Source organism: Hylobates moloch, unplaced genomic scaffold (assembly GCF_009828535.3).
Source record: "Hylobates moloch isolate HMO894 unplaced genomic scaffold, HMol_V3 SCAFFOLD_10, whole genome shotgun sequence".
Classification (NCBI taxonomy): domain Eukaryota; kingdom Metazoa; phylum Chordata; class Mammalia; order Primates; family Hylobatidae; genus Hylobates; species Hylobates moloch.
The window spans coordinates 44,898,543-44,912,852 of NW_026652285.1; the positions used below are offsets into that span (position 1 = coordinate 44,898,543).

General features: G+C 36.7%; 1 protein-coding gene across 1 annotated transcript in view; it reads right to left on the bottom strand.

Moving 5' to 3' along the window:
• Positions 1–611: 611 nt before the first annotated feature.
• ABHD17B (abhydrolase domain containing 17B, depalmitoylase) overlaps positions 612–14,310 on the bottom strand; it is a 49,215-nt gene continuing 35,516 nt past the window's right edge. Inside the window, exons 2-5 of the mRNA XM_032164286.2 lie at positions 13,092–13,561; positions 8,556–8,735; positions 5,275–5,482; positions 612–767 (exon numbers count right to left, since the gene is read on the bottom strand). Of these exons, the coding sequence (XP_032020177.1) occupies positions 741–767; positions 5,275–5,482; positions 8,556–8,735; positions 13,092–13,558 (882 nt within the window). The 5' untranslated portion in view covers positions 13,559–13,561 and the 3' untranslated portion in view covers positions 612–740. The remainder of the gene's footprint in view (positions 768–5,274; positions 5,483–8,555; positions 8,736–13,091; positions 13,562–14,310) is intronic.

Below are 14,310 nucleotides of genomic sequence, written 5' to 3' on the forward strand. Positions count from 1 at the left end.
AAGAAATAGAAAAACACACAACTCTAATGTCAAGTGGGTCATTTCCAGCATAGAGGTGTTTGCTTCCTTCCTTAGCATTACTCATTCAACTACTCAGTCAGAGGCATAATCCATTTAGAGATACGATAGACAAATGTCTTCTCCATTCTGCAAGTTCAAACTCAAAGCCTAATTCCGAGTATCGTAAGCATAAATTGTTACTTTTTTGGTTACTGGACATTTGGGGTGCACATTATCAGAATGCATCATGTTATCATGTTTGAATAAATTGCCTATTTTAAAACAAAGCAACAAGCTAAAAACTAATTCGTAATAACTATATTGATACTTTTTTCAATGTAATTGCTTATTCTGTGTGTTACAATTTGTAGTAAATCAGCTTCTGAAGTAAACACTTGTTTATTCAGGTGTCTGTGGCTACCATCCTCACTAGGTTTCAACATAACTAAATAACTGTAACTGTGCCTAGTAAAATGAATTGGTATTAAATTCTTTAATCATTAACTTGAGAATTAATTGGCACAATCTACAATCTACCAATTTACTATTCAATGAATAACTAGCTGACAAGGAGGAACTTACCCATTAAAAAAATACAATTGTGACTAACATTGGAGAGCAAATAAGTTTATGCCATATAATTTGAAAGGATCATTGGTATATTAATCCAGTTAAGTTTGGTAAAGAGAAGATAATGGAATACATAGTACCGTCGTTGACAACTGTAGACCTTGAGAAAATCACTTCCCTTCTTTATGTTTCTGCACCTGTAAAATAAAGGGATTAGGCTATATCATCTCTGCAGTTTTCATAATCTGAGTTTATGTGGCTTTCCATAACTTTTTATGAAAAATCACTCTTAAGATTTTGTCATGTATGTCTAAATGCAATAATACCACTATTTACATGATAATTGCTGTCAGTCTACAATTTCTAAAATTCATTTTATAATTATTTTTGCAGAGACAGGGTCTCATTCCATTGGTCAGGTTGGAGTGCAGTGGCACAATCAGTTCACTGCAGGCTTCTAGTCTTGGACTCAAGTGGTCCTCCCACCTCAGACTCTTAAGTAGCTGGGATTACAGGCTTGAGCCACCTCGCCCTGCTTAAAATTCATTTTCACTTATGAAGCTCTCTTAAAGTGAACACTACCTATGTATTTATAGACATCACCAAGAAAAAAAAATCTATGGTATATATTCATGTAGGATACAGAACTGGTAAATTTGTGTAAGAAACCTGGAAAAATATGAAGATGACAAACTAGTTCATGAAAGTTCTTCTTTATCATTCTTTTTTGTACTTGGAGGATATGGCAGGAGACCAAGGATTTGTGTTACTATCGAAATTGCACTATGTTAGTATGCACAAAAGCCAAATATCAAAACAAACTAACTGGGACCATTCTATTAAGGCTAAAAACTGATATGAGCCATTACGTGTGAGTAGGGCTGAAATTTTCACATTACATTAGAGATGTAAGGGATATTATTATTCAATTAGTTCCATTTATTTCTAGTGAGAAAACTGAGGTCCAGAAGTAACTTGCCCAATGTTGCAGATCTAATCACTGTTAGCTGACAAGAGGCCCAGATGTAATTGCCAATTTAATTATTCTACATCATACTGTCTTCTAAAAGCCATAGGTAAGCTCTCAGGAGTAAGTAGGGGAAATCAGAATGGAATACAAAGTCTCAAACGACCTTACACACAGTACATCTAGTTCAACTTTTCATTTAAATCTGGAATTTCTTCTGTGACACCTATGACAGATGTCATTCAGCTTCTGCTCTGTCTCTAGTGATAAGATACTCATTAATGCTTAGGAAGCAATCCCTTTCCTTTATGGACAAATAGCCATAAAGTTATTTCTCATATTGAGCTCTAATCTGGTATTGTGTAATTTTCACCCAGTCCTGCTCTGAGAGCCAGACAGAATACATTGCACATGCCTCTCAAATATTTGAAGGTAGCTAGTACTCCTTAGTCACATCTTTCAGCTGGTTTGAGAGTTTCAGTTTACGGTACCTTTTCCAACTTGGCAAATACCTCAGGATTTGCTCTAATTTGTAAATATCCTTTCACTGCATCCTGAAATAACATTAGTAATGTAAATGTGGTTTGAACAGCACTTTGTGTATCATTTTCCCATGATGTGTTTTTCATCACTCTAAAATTAGTCAGTCTACACAACTGACTTATATGTTATTTCCAGCAAGCGAAAATCTCGATTTTTTCATCTTGACAGGTGCTGTTTCCTTTTTCTGTTAATGGCCTATTTGTTTTTAGGATAAAGACTAGGGTTCATCATGCCATCTGTAATTGTGTTCCTAATTAGCAGCCTCATGCGTAGGACAAACTTTCTTCTTTTCTTTTTTTTTTTTTTTTTTTGAGACAGAGTCTCGCTCTGTCACCCAGGCTGGAGTGCAGTGGTGCAATCTCGGCTCACTGCAACCTCCACCTCCCGGGTTCAAGTGATTCTCCTGCCTCAGCCTCCCAAGTAGCTGGGACTACAGGCGTGTGCCACCACGCCCAGCTAACTTTTTGTGTTTTTAGTAGAGACAGGGTTTCACCATGTTAGCCAGGATGGTCTCGATCTCCTGACCTCGTGATCCACCTGCCTCAGCCTCCCAAAGTGCTGGGATTACAGACACGAGCCACCGCACCTGGCCCAGTCTTCATATTTAACTGCACCTTCCTTCCTCTAGGCTTCCATATATTATTCATTCCCCTCAGCTAGGAATGCTTCCCCTGGGTCACCCCGGTCTACCCAATTCTTAGTTATCCTTCAAAACTTAGCTGAAATACCACTTCTCTGGGGGATTCTTCCTTGCTCTGCTCCCCATGTTCCCATCCCAAAAGTACCTTTTACCTGTTACAATACCTTACAAATCTCCTTTAGCCCTTATCAAAATAGTAGTATTTGTGCAATGAGGTGCCTGTCTCCTTAGCTATACCATGAAATCTATGAGGACACAGTCTGTCTTTACCTAGCACAGGTTTTTGCATGATTTATACACTCAGTAACTGTCTGTTGAATGAAGGAACACTGAATGAATAGGATCAATATTTAGATTTCCCCAGGTAATCAAAGAAAACATTTAGCTAAGCCCTGGGTTGTATGCTGTACAAAGAAGAAACTGTATAGGTTACAAGACAATTTTGAGAAAGACAGACCTCTCCAAAAAAAGTGATGATATAATTTAAAAAATTTTCAAACTATGTCCTATAAAAACGAAGGGTACGGCCGGGCGCGGTGGCTCACGCTTGTAATCCCAGCACTTTGGGAGGCCGAGGCGGGCGGATCACGAGGTCAGGAGATCGAGACCACGGTGAAACCCCGTCTCTACTAAAAATACAAAAAATTAGCCGGGCGTGGTGGCGGGCGCCTGTAGTCCCAGCTACTCGGAGAGGCTGAGGCAGGAGAACGGCATGAACCCGGGAGGTGGAGCTTGCAGTGAGCCGAGATTGTGCCACTGCACCCCAGCCTGGGCGACAGAGCGAGACTCCGTCTCAAAAAAAAAAAAAAAAAAACGAAGGGTAATTTTTTTTCACTCTTTCTAGTGTGGGGGTGGGGAGCATGGAAAAAGGCAAATAAGCACAGGTCAGTGGTATATTTGTTGTTTTACTGTTAATTTGACACATCTGAACCAAAGCATTCACAATACTTGATATACTTTGAAGAGAGTCATATACTATAGTCTTAAACATAACCACGGAACAAGCAGAACAATTAAAACTACATAAGGCCTTAAAATATATCCACAGTGTGTATTATTTCCATATTCATTCATTTACAAATTAGACTACATACCATTAATTTTATTTTTATTTTTCTTTCATTGTTTTATTCAGGCAGGGTTCATTCAAGGAAAGGCAACTTAGTTTTTTATATGTGTGAGCTTTATTTTTTTACTATATTGGTTAATATAAAAGTTATGAATTAAACGTATTCTTATCTCCTGTATCCAGGAGTGAATCCATGAAATTCTCAGATAGTAATCCAAAACAATAGGTCCTATTTTAAAAAATAGCCAAAGTGGGCCAGGCGTGGTGGCTCATGCCTGTAATTCCAACACTTTGGGAGGCCGAGGAGGGCAGATCATGAGGTCAGGAGTTCAAGACCAGCCTGATCAACATGGCAAAACCCTGTCTCTACTAAAAATACAAAAATTAGCCAGGCGTGGTGGCAGGCATCTGTAATACCAGCTACTCAGGAGGCTGAGGCAGGAGAATCACTTGATCCCGGGAGGCAGAGGCTGCAGTGAGCCGAGATCGCGCCACTGCACTCCAGCCTCAGTGACAGAGCAAGACTCCATCTCAAAAAATGAAAAAAAAAAAAAAAAACAGCCAAAGTAAAAAGGGATCTGATAGCCAGTCTGTTTGTGGTCTTTAAGATCAACTCATAGACTTTCAGGATTTCATACAATGAAGACTACTGCAATTCTATGAAGACTATGAGATCAGTCAAAATTTAAAACATCGCATACAAAATCATTCTTGAAATCTCTAAATGCCTTTTAAATAACCAGCATGAAAATTTTAAGTAGTTGCCTCACAGTACCAAACTTAGAAGTCAAAACTAGTTAAAATTCAGTGCTATCATGACTTCTCATTCACAAGGTAACTCATTGGTAAATTAACAGATGGCATAAAAATTAAGATTTACATCTTTTTTAAAGGATAAATGTATGTAATCAGAGTATACAGAAAATTCAATGTATTTTACAATAAAATAGCTTTAAACTTCTATCCCTGTACAACAGGGTTTAGGTTAATTCTAGTGAACTTACATGGTTTTAAATCTCTTTTACAGTTCATTCTATTATGAGTACTTAAATTGATTTAGATACATAGCTTTTTTCAAAATAATATTACAGATGTATTCCAGGATAAGATTTAGTATATTGAGATGTTTTAAAAATATTTATAAATTTGTTTCTAGTATGCAAAAGCATTTGGCAATACTTTTACAGCATTTGATTTTATAGAATTAAAATCTCATACAGTACTCATCTTGATGTTAAAAAAAAAATTCACAGAAAAAATATAAATTACACAGCCTGACTGCAGGGTACTGTTATTTCCAGTTTTTAGTTCTGGTAATTAAAACCTTCATTAGGTCTGTTAACAAATCATTACCTGTACATTTATGAAGGCAACTGACATGATTTGCAAACAAAACCTTCAGGTTTTATGTTATTTACCAAAGAGTGCAGTTCAGCAAGAAAGGAAAACCCAGTAGCAAATTTACAGAATATTTTACAAATTTACCAGTTCCTGTGACACAAACTGTTTCAACCTTTCAAGATACTGTCCATAAAGTTCCACATCATTGTGACCTGCTCCTTCAACCCAGAGAGGCTCCACAGGTCTTTGGCAACGTTCAAACAATGCAAGGCCATGTGAAAAGTCAATGACTTCATCTTCAGTCCCATGAATTATTAAAACTGGAGAGGTTATCTTAGAGATTTTGTCAATGCTGCAGGGAAAAAGGAAGGGGGAAAAAATGCAATAAATTAACTATGTAAAGGAACATATTCTTGTGCTATATCAGACAGATAACTCAAATATGAGAATTGTATGAATCAGTTCAGAAGGCAAGAATGTCTCTTGAATTTCCAGTAAGATTCAAAAATTGCCTTTTACATACTCCCTACCTTAAGATTATCTGAGGAAGTTATTTTCATGCACTTGTTTTGATGGTTTTGCTGGAATCACTCAATGCTCTTGTCACTCTACTGTACTTTTCTACAATGTTGACTTCTGGCACAGAGAAACTTAGGTGTCCAGAAGAAGAGAAAACTTAAGAACCATTTCAAGTATGCGCTAATTTCACTTTCTGCACTCACTATATTCTTTCTCCTAGTCTCCTACTAAAATGACAGCAAAATGTTTTATGTTTTTGTTCTTATTGAAGATAAAGATACAAAAACAAGGAGAATGTACTAAAATATAATCAAATGTTGGAGCTAGAAAGAAGATTAATGTGTGAAATAATTTATTAAAAGGATAGAAGAAAACACAATTTTAGGCAGATAGATGGTAAAGTGATGAACGAAACCAATTTATACCACAGAATACCCCAGAAAGCTAAGGAATTACCATGGTGATGAAGGGGGTGACTGAAATATACAGGACTTTTGCAAAGTCTATGTAAGAAAGTTAGCCTCCCCTTCCCAGTTCCGTTTGCCTGTTCATATACCCGGAAATTGCCTGCCCCCAAGACTGGAATGTCTGTGAACTAGAAGACTGCCAGAGTTTAGAACAGAGGTATCATAGAGACAACGGAAACATGTACATTTACATACTGGCTACTATGAACCCATTTTCCCTATGTGGCTCCCAGAATGTTGGTAGTCAGGCCACTGTCCTCCAGGAGGGACTTTTAGAAACAGTCTTCTTTGGGCCGGGCGCAGTGGCTCACGCCTGTAATCTCGGCACTTTGGGAGGCCGTAGTGGGTGGATCACCTGAGGTCAGGAGTTCGAGACCAGCCTGATCAACATGGTGAAACCCCGTCTCTACTAAAAATACAAAAAAAAAAAAAAAAAATTAGCCGGGCATGATGGCACATGCCTGTAATCCCAGCTACTCGCGAGGCTGAGGCAGGAGAATCACTTGAACCCTGGAGGCAGCGGTTGCAGTGAGCCAAGATCGCACCATTGTACTCCAGCCTGGGTGTTGCAGTGAGACTCTGTCTCAGAAAAAAAAAAAAAAGAAAGAAAGAGCCTTCTTTGGAGATTATATCAGATCAGCCCTTTAGGTGATCTGCTAAATCTCGATTGTCTGCTTATATGTAAGAGTAAAGAGTTGATCAGCTCCTTTACTTACATATAAGCAGGCAACCAAGAATTATCAGACATGAGAGGAGAACACTTCAAATAACGTAGGAATCAAAACAAACACTTTTTTAAAAGGCAACTTGGAGGACACAGAAACTACACAGACAATTCTTTTTAAGAATCTTTAGAGAAAGATATTATAATAAACATAAAATGAAAATGGAATTTTAACAATGAAAAAACCATCAATGAAATAATCTAAGGCTGCATTTGGTAAGAATAAATACTTGGGTTTACTATCTGCTGTCAGAAAGATGTTCAGCGGTAGAGGAATTAAAACTTGAATAAAAAATAAAAAGAAGTATATTATCTTTTTCAAACAGTTTATTTTTATTTTTTGAGACAGGGTCTTGCTCCGTTGCCCAGGCTGGAGTGCAGTGGCACCATCTTGGCTCACTGCCATCTCTGTCTCCCAGGTTCAAGGGATTCTCATGCCTCAGCCTCTCGAGTAGCTAGGATTACAGGCACGCATCACCATGCCTGGCTAATTTTTGTAATTTTGGTGGAGACGGGGTTTCACCATGTTGGCCAGGCTGGTCTCGAACTCTTGGCCTCAAGTGATCCACCCGCCACGGCCTCCAAAAGTGCTGGGACTACAGGCGTGAACCACTGCGCCTGGCCAGTTTATTTTTAGTGTTGCTCTCTGTTGGTGCACCAGAAATGAAAGAAGGAGCTAGATGGAGACATAAGTTGACAACAACACTGATATGGGGATACTCAGATACATCCCTATCATTTTTACCATTCAGCTAGACAGAGGCAGTATAATGCCTATACCCACATTACCTGAAACAAAAACCAACCCAAAACAAAATAAAAACCCAAACATGCCCACAGCTTGCCCTTGTGATAAGATCATGTATTTACATACTTTCCCTACTAAAGTGATCCACTACTGGCTAATGATGAAAATAATGTGTTTTTAAAATAATTCTTGAACCATGTGATGACTTTGCCTTTGGCCCATCAGCCATTCACAAAAAAAATCCTTTGTATTGCTGCCAGTTGGAGAAAGGAAAGAAAACTAAAATTTGCCAACTTATTTCTTGTCTTCTCCTTGAGAAAAATAGGCCATTAATTTTTTCCAACTATGAAGAGTAGGTGGGAACTACCTCCTGTCTTGAGAAGCATGAAAGAAAAGTAGCTACTTTCCTTTCAAATACATCTAAGTATGTTTGCAGGTTTTGTGGCAGCAATACTTACTAATCTAGTTAATTTAAGATTCAACTTTTTTTAAAATTCACTTCTTTTGTAAATTAGATATCATTAATCAGATATTTACTCATTTTAACCTCTACCTGTTCTTCTCTAACATCAAGTGTCTCACTGGATGGCACTATCCATTAGCACCTCAGGGCAGAAACACGGTAGTCATATTCAAGTTTTTCTCTTTAGCATCCTACATCCAGTCTGATACTCAGTTCTGTCAAATTTATCTTTCAAATTCATTCCCTTGTCTCCAACACTAGTGCCACCACCTGAGGTGTAAGGCCCTCAGCAATTTTCATCTGGATTACTACTCCTCAAACATTTCAGCCTTCTGACTGGTCACCTGCTAATACCCTCTTTACAAATTAATTTTTCATAATTTCTATGTGCTAATATATATAAAATGAAGTTTATGGTTGAGTGAACTGTGTCATGAATACTTTAAATGATTAAAAAATTCCCAAGTTTCTTGGAATTTAACTATTTTGAATATTGCTACTTACTTTGGGAATGCATCAAAACAGTAGGTCTTCTTGGTATCAGGAAAGGCAACTCGCATTCCTGAGGTCAGAGGAGAATGAAGAATAACAGCAGCACTCTCATATCGAGCAGCAAGATCCACGGATGGTACTGTCCCTATACTTTGGCCATATATAATCACATTTTCAGGGCGAATGCCATATCTACAAAGTTCAGGCGTTAAAAACAAAAACCAAAAAAGTTGGAGTGGTATGAAATGTTCCATCATTCCAAAGGATTTGATCTTAGAATAAGACAATGTCAACTAATCCATTTTTTAAACTTACGTTTCTTAGCTATTACTGTTAGTTTTAACGTTACAATAAAGTCTGTATCATCAGTTTATTTCATGTGTTTCTACTTCATCTTTTGGAAGAATAATTGCTGAGGTATTTTAAGATTTCAATCTTAAGAAATACATTTATTAAATAATTTATTACACTATAATATTTCAACCTAGCATACTGTTGACTAAGCTTGGGGCATATCACTAATATTTTAATGAACTGATGTTGAATGAATAGGTCATATTTATTTTCCGTTCAATGTAACAAAAGTTATTTATTTCTCCACACATCAAGAGTGGCTCATTTTAATTTCCAAAATTGGTCATATTGATGAACTGTTACATATAGTTATGGTATGAAATGAATAAACTATATGTATGGTTTTGGTAAAGGGCAAATTATGATTTTATGATTTTTCTTAAAATTTATCTTTGCTTAGTTGTAGAAATAGACTAATGGTTGAAAAGATAAAAAAGAATTCCAAACACCACATCGTCCAATTATTTATGAATAGACTTTACGCTAAAATCACAAGGTACTATTTTAATCCCTTTAAAATGGCCGCAGGTTTAAATAGATGAAAACTCATTGACTCAGTATTTATTGGGTACCTAGTACGTTCAATGAACTGCTTGCTACTTGTCTACAGTATAATCATCCCAAATGTAAACTACTGCCAGTGTAAGTGCAGTGCTACCTGAGCTAATGAATGTGGGGATAAAGGTTATAGTGACATTAAATACACCTTTCCACTTAGAAGGCACACAGCAGTCACTCTGGCAGCTAAGAACATAACAGCTTCTTTTGGAAATCTTTTGCAAGGGTAAAATATCTTTCTAAGAATCTGGATATTCACCAGGAAAGAGCAAGGGAAACTGTCCATGTGTTCTCTTCCAGGGGCATAATACTATTTCAACTATACAGGTAGTAACACAGCTCTCCCCACATAGTTTCTTCAAGTCAGTACTACACAAGCATTTGGATAGGACACAGAAAGTGGGGCTCTGTCTATTTCAAATTGACTCTAAATATTAGCAAACTCAGAAAAGCTTTTTTCTTTACAACAGACCTAGTTGCACATATTTCACATGAATGAAGAAATTAGGAGAATGAACATTTGCAGCATAACCACAGTTCTTGAGGCTGCATTGTTGCTGTCAGCTGAATATCAGCATTGTTGGTGGCAATCATGAAATTTGGGCTACAGCTAGCAACGACAATGCTCAAGGAAAGAGTCGCAGAGGTAGCTGACAATTAAGCACGAGGGGACTCACAAGAGTAACAACTGCCTAACAGTATGAGCTAGAAAGGAGTTTATAGACCATCTAATCTAGAGTCCAGCTGCCTAATGAGCAGATCTTCAAAGTCACCAGTAGGTGACAGCTCTATAATTAGAACCCAGGCATGCTGACTCCCAGTTCAGTGTTTTTTACCTCTGAAGCACACAGATGAGGAACTCAAGGACTTTGTGGGAAAGGTGCATAGTGAATACCAGGCCCCGAGTTTCTTTTGGTCCATCAGAAGATCAGAAATTGGAGTTATTATGGATATCCAATTTTCCCAAAAAGGATACCATTCAAATAATAATTATTTAAGTTCATTATTTATTTTCTCTCTCCTGGTTACTTAAGTCCTAACTTTTAATCAGGCAAATAAAATAAAAGGCATGTATTCTAATTACACACATTTCATTAGATGACAGAATTCCAGAACTGGAAAAGATCTTGGGGATCATTTAATTCAAGCTCTTCATTAAACAGATGAGGAAACACAGGCTCAGAGAAGTAATATTTCCTAAAGTACCTACACTTATGAAACTCCTCCAACTATATTTTGGTTTCAACATGAAAGAAAACAGAGGTCTAAAATTCTAAAATATAAGTGCTAAAATAGTATGTGGGATTATTGATGAAATCTGCCCATTCCTCATTAACACTGGCTATCAAATATGTTAAAAAAATTAATCAAGGCTGACAATCATTTTTGAAAGTTTTCTTCAAATTCATAAATGCCAAGATTAAAAAAAAAAAAAAAAAGAAAAGAAAAAAACAGTAAAGTTGACCACTCAAAAAATGGGATTTTTTCACATAGACACAGAACACTGAACTGAATACTAACATGTTTTGTTTGAGTAAAGTGACCCTTTTGTGTTACTGGGAAGCACTAATAATGAAGGCTGGCTATCAGTTTTAACTTAGCACCCTTTAAAACTTCATTATTCCACTGAAGTTAAACTTTAAAAGTGTGAACTTTATCACTCAATAAAGCTTTTTTTTAATTATAATACTTTCTTATAGTTGTTATACGTTATTCAACTGGCTGACTCTAAAAAGTGGGCACTCAGTTTCTGTTTTAAGGCTTGATGGAACTGATATCAATATACGTAAAAAAGATTTTTATTTAAAGCAGTTTTTAATTTATCAATTAAACAATTATTTTACCATCCCCCATCAATTCTTTACCTACTACTTGCCATCTTTTTTTCCTTATTCCCCATATTTATGTTTTTATATAATTTCAATTGATTTTAAGAATCCCTTTTATGTAGAACTTCGCTATCAGAGCGTAACTTTATTACATTTTTTTGGAGGGAAAAATAGCTTTAAAGATATTTTTAATATCTTTAATAATATTAACTACTTTATTATTAAAATTGCGGAAATTTTTCCTGACTAAATGAAATCTTTAATATTTAAACATTAAATCAGAAACAGTAAGTTTTCTTTATATCCTATAGCTTCAGTCTAAAACATCCTGGAAGTCAGATATTTTATTTTCATATAATATAAAGAATAGCCTATATTAAGGTAACTGTTTGTTGTACACTAACCTGACTAATAATACACTGAAGTCTACCAAATTGTGATTTTTTTTTTCAAGAAAAATGTTTAGGTATCTTGGTGACTAGAAAAGATTAATGCAATTTCTAGTTCCCCAAAATGTATGCTGCTATAATCAAAGAATAACTGACATAGTAAGAAAATTTTATTAAACAATTTATCATAACATTAAAACTTTTTTTTTTTTTTTTAAACAGTCTTACTCTGTCACCTGGGCTTGAGTGTAGTGGCGTGATCTCGGCTCACTGCAACCTCTGCTTCCCAGGTTCAAGCGATTCTCCTGCCTCAGCTTTCCGAATAGCTGGGATTACAGGTACCTGCCACTGCGCCCGGCTAATTTTTGTATTTTTAGTAGAGACGGGGTTTCACCATCTTGGCCAGGCTGGTCTCGAACACCTGACCTCGTGATCTACCTGCCTTAGCCTCCCAAAGTGCTGGGATTACAGGAATGAGCCACTGCACCCAGACATTTTTTTTTTGTATTTTTAGTAGAGATGGGGTTTCACCATGTTGGCCAGGCTGGTCTCGAACTCCTGACCTTGTGATTCCCCTGCCTCAGCCTCCCAAAGTGCTAGGACTACAGGCGTGAGCCACTGCACCCAGCCTAAAAATTTTTTTTAAACTTGTTATCATCTCTCCCAATTTTAGGAATACAGAATATAAAGTAAAATCTCAGTTTTACAGAATGAATACTTGAAAAATAATTCCAATAAGGTATCTTTAAGTTGTACTTCCTAAGAAGTAATCACATAAAATAATGCAAATCTTGGCTTAAGATTTCAATAGAAAGCAATCCAGCCTCATACTGTTAATGAAAGATCAAGTGAATAATTAGCTATGTCAGTATTTTCTCTCATTTCCTTGAAAGGTTGCAGCTTTGAATAAACATTTTTTATATCACACTCCAATAAGAAAGCTTACAAAACTAAACATTTGTCACTGGATTTATTTATTTATTTTTTTTAACTTTTTTAAGAGATGAGGTCTGATGCTGTCACTCAGGCTGGAGTGCAGTGGCACGATCATAGCTCACTGCAGCCTCAAACTCCTGGCCTCAAGTGATTCCCCTGACTTTGTCTCCTAAGTAACTAGGACTATAGGTATGCACCATGGACTTCTAGCTAAGGATTTAAGTTAAAAAAAAAAATCATACATATATACATGTATTAATGTAGACAAACAAACCTGAAACTGTCTTTAAAAACTTTGTTTTGCTATTATGTGAAATTTAAAATTGCTGTCTAAAATATTAATTATTCACAGGTATGTAACAGTAAATATAACCTCTATATAGCAGTTATGTATAATAAAAACAGCTTTTATTTTATTCTTACACAAGGTATTTTTAGCTAACCACCACGAGTATGAAAAATAATTTCCAACCACAATTTACCTTGTCCTAAGAGCAAGCCAAGCAGCTTCAATGTCTGCATAGAGGTTCTTCTCTGTGGGTTTCCCGGAACTGGCACCATATCCAGAATAATCATATGAGAATATATTACAATTAATCCGTGATCCTAGTCCTATGTAAAAGCTGCTCATTTGACCAAGATCAACAGCATTTCCATGTGAGAAGAGTAAAGTGTATTTTGCATTGGGTGAGCAACGTACAAACATACAGGCAATTCTGTTGCCTTTACTGGTTCTAGTCATGAAACACTCAATAGCATCTTTTTCTCTAGAAGAATACTGCCAGTCTGCTCGTTCAGACAGATGTAAAGTCCAACGGCTTCCGCTTTCATCACACATCAGTGTGTAAGTTGGATCAGGTGGCAAAAACGCTAATTTTGAAGCAATTTTCCCTGGACAAGGTGGACAGCAGAAGAGGCAACATAGCTCACTAAATGAAAGATTATTCATGCTCTGAAAAAGAAAAGGAGATAGCAAATATTTTAATAACTGAATGTAGACTCATACAATAAAAAGTTAAAACACAGACATGGGTAAATTTTATTGGTGGTTAATGACTACTATTATTTTAGGTATGATTCCAAACAGATTTTTGGCTTCTTTTTTTTTGAGATGGAGTTTCACTCTTGTTGCCCAGGCTGGAGTGCAATGGCGCGATCTCAGCTCACCACAACCTCCGCCTCCCGGGTTCAAGTGATTCTCCTGCCTCAGCCTCTGGAGCAGCTGGGATTACAGGCAGGCGCCACCACACCTAGTTAATTTTGTATTTTTAGTAGAGACGGGGTTTCTTCATGTTGATCAGATTGGTCTCGAACTCCCAGCCTCAGGTGATTCACCCACCTCGGCCTCCCAAAGTGCTGGGATTATAGGAGTAAGCCACCGCGCCTGGCCTTTGGTTTCTTTCTAGAAGTGCTTTAAATCCTGGGGTGAGGCAAATATTCCTGACCAGCAGACAGACTCAAATCCTATATGACAGGTTTCAAATAGCAGTGATTATTATCTCATTTAACAAAAATGTCAAAAATGATAAAGGTAATATTTGCCATTTCTTTACAAATAACCTGAAGGTATGAAATATCTTTAGTGTAGTCTGTAATTTCTATGTAACTCAGCAAAACTTCTTAGAACCTCATGGAGAAGCTAGGAATTCAGCATAAAGTGAATACATAATAATAGCATTTATGAAGCTATTTGTCAGGCAT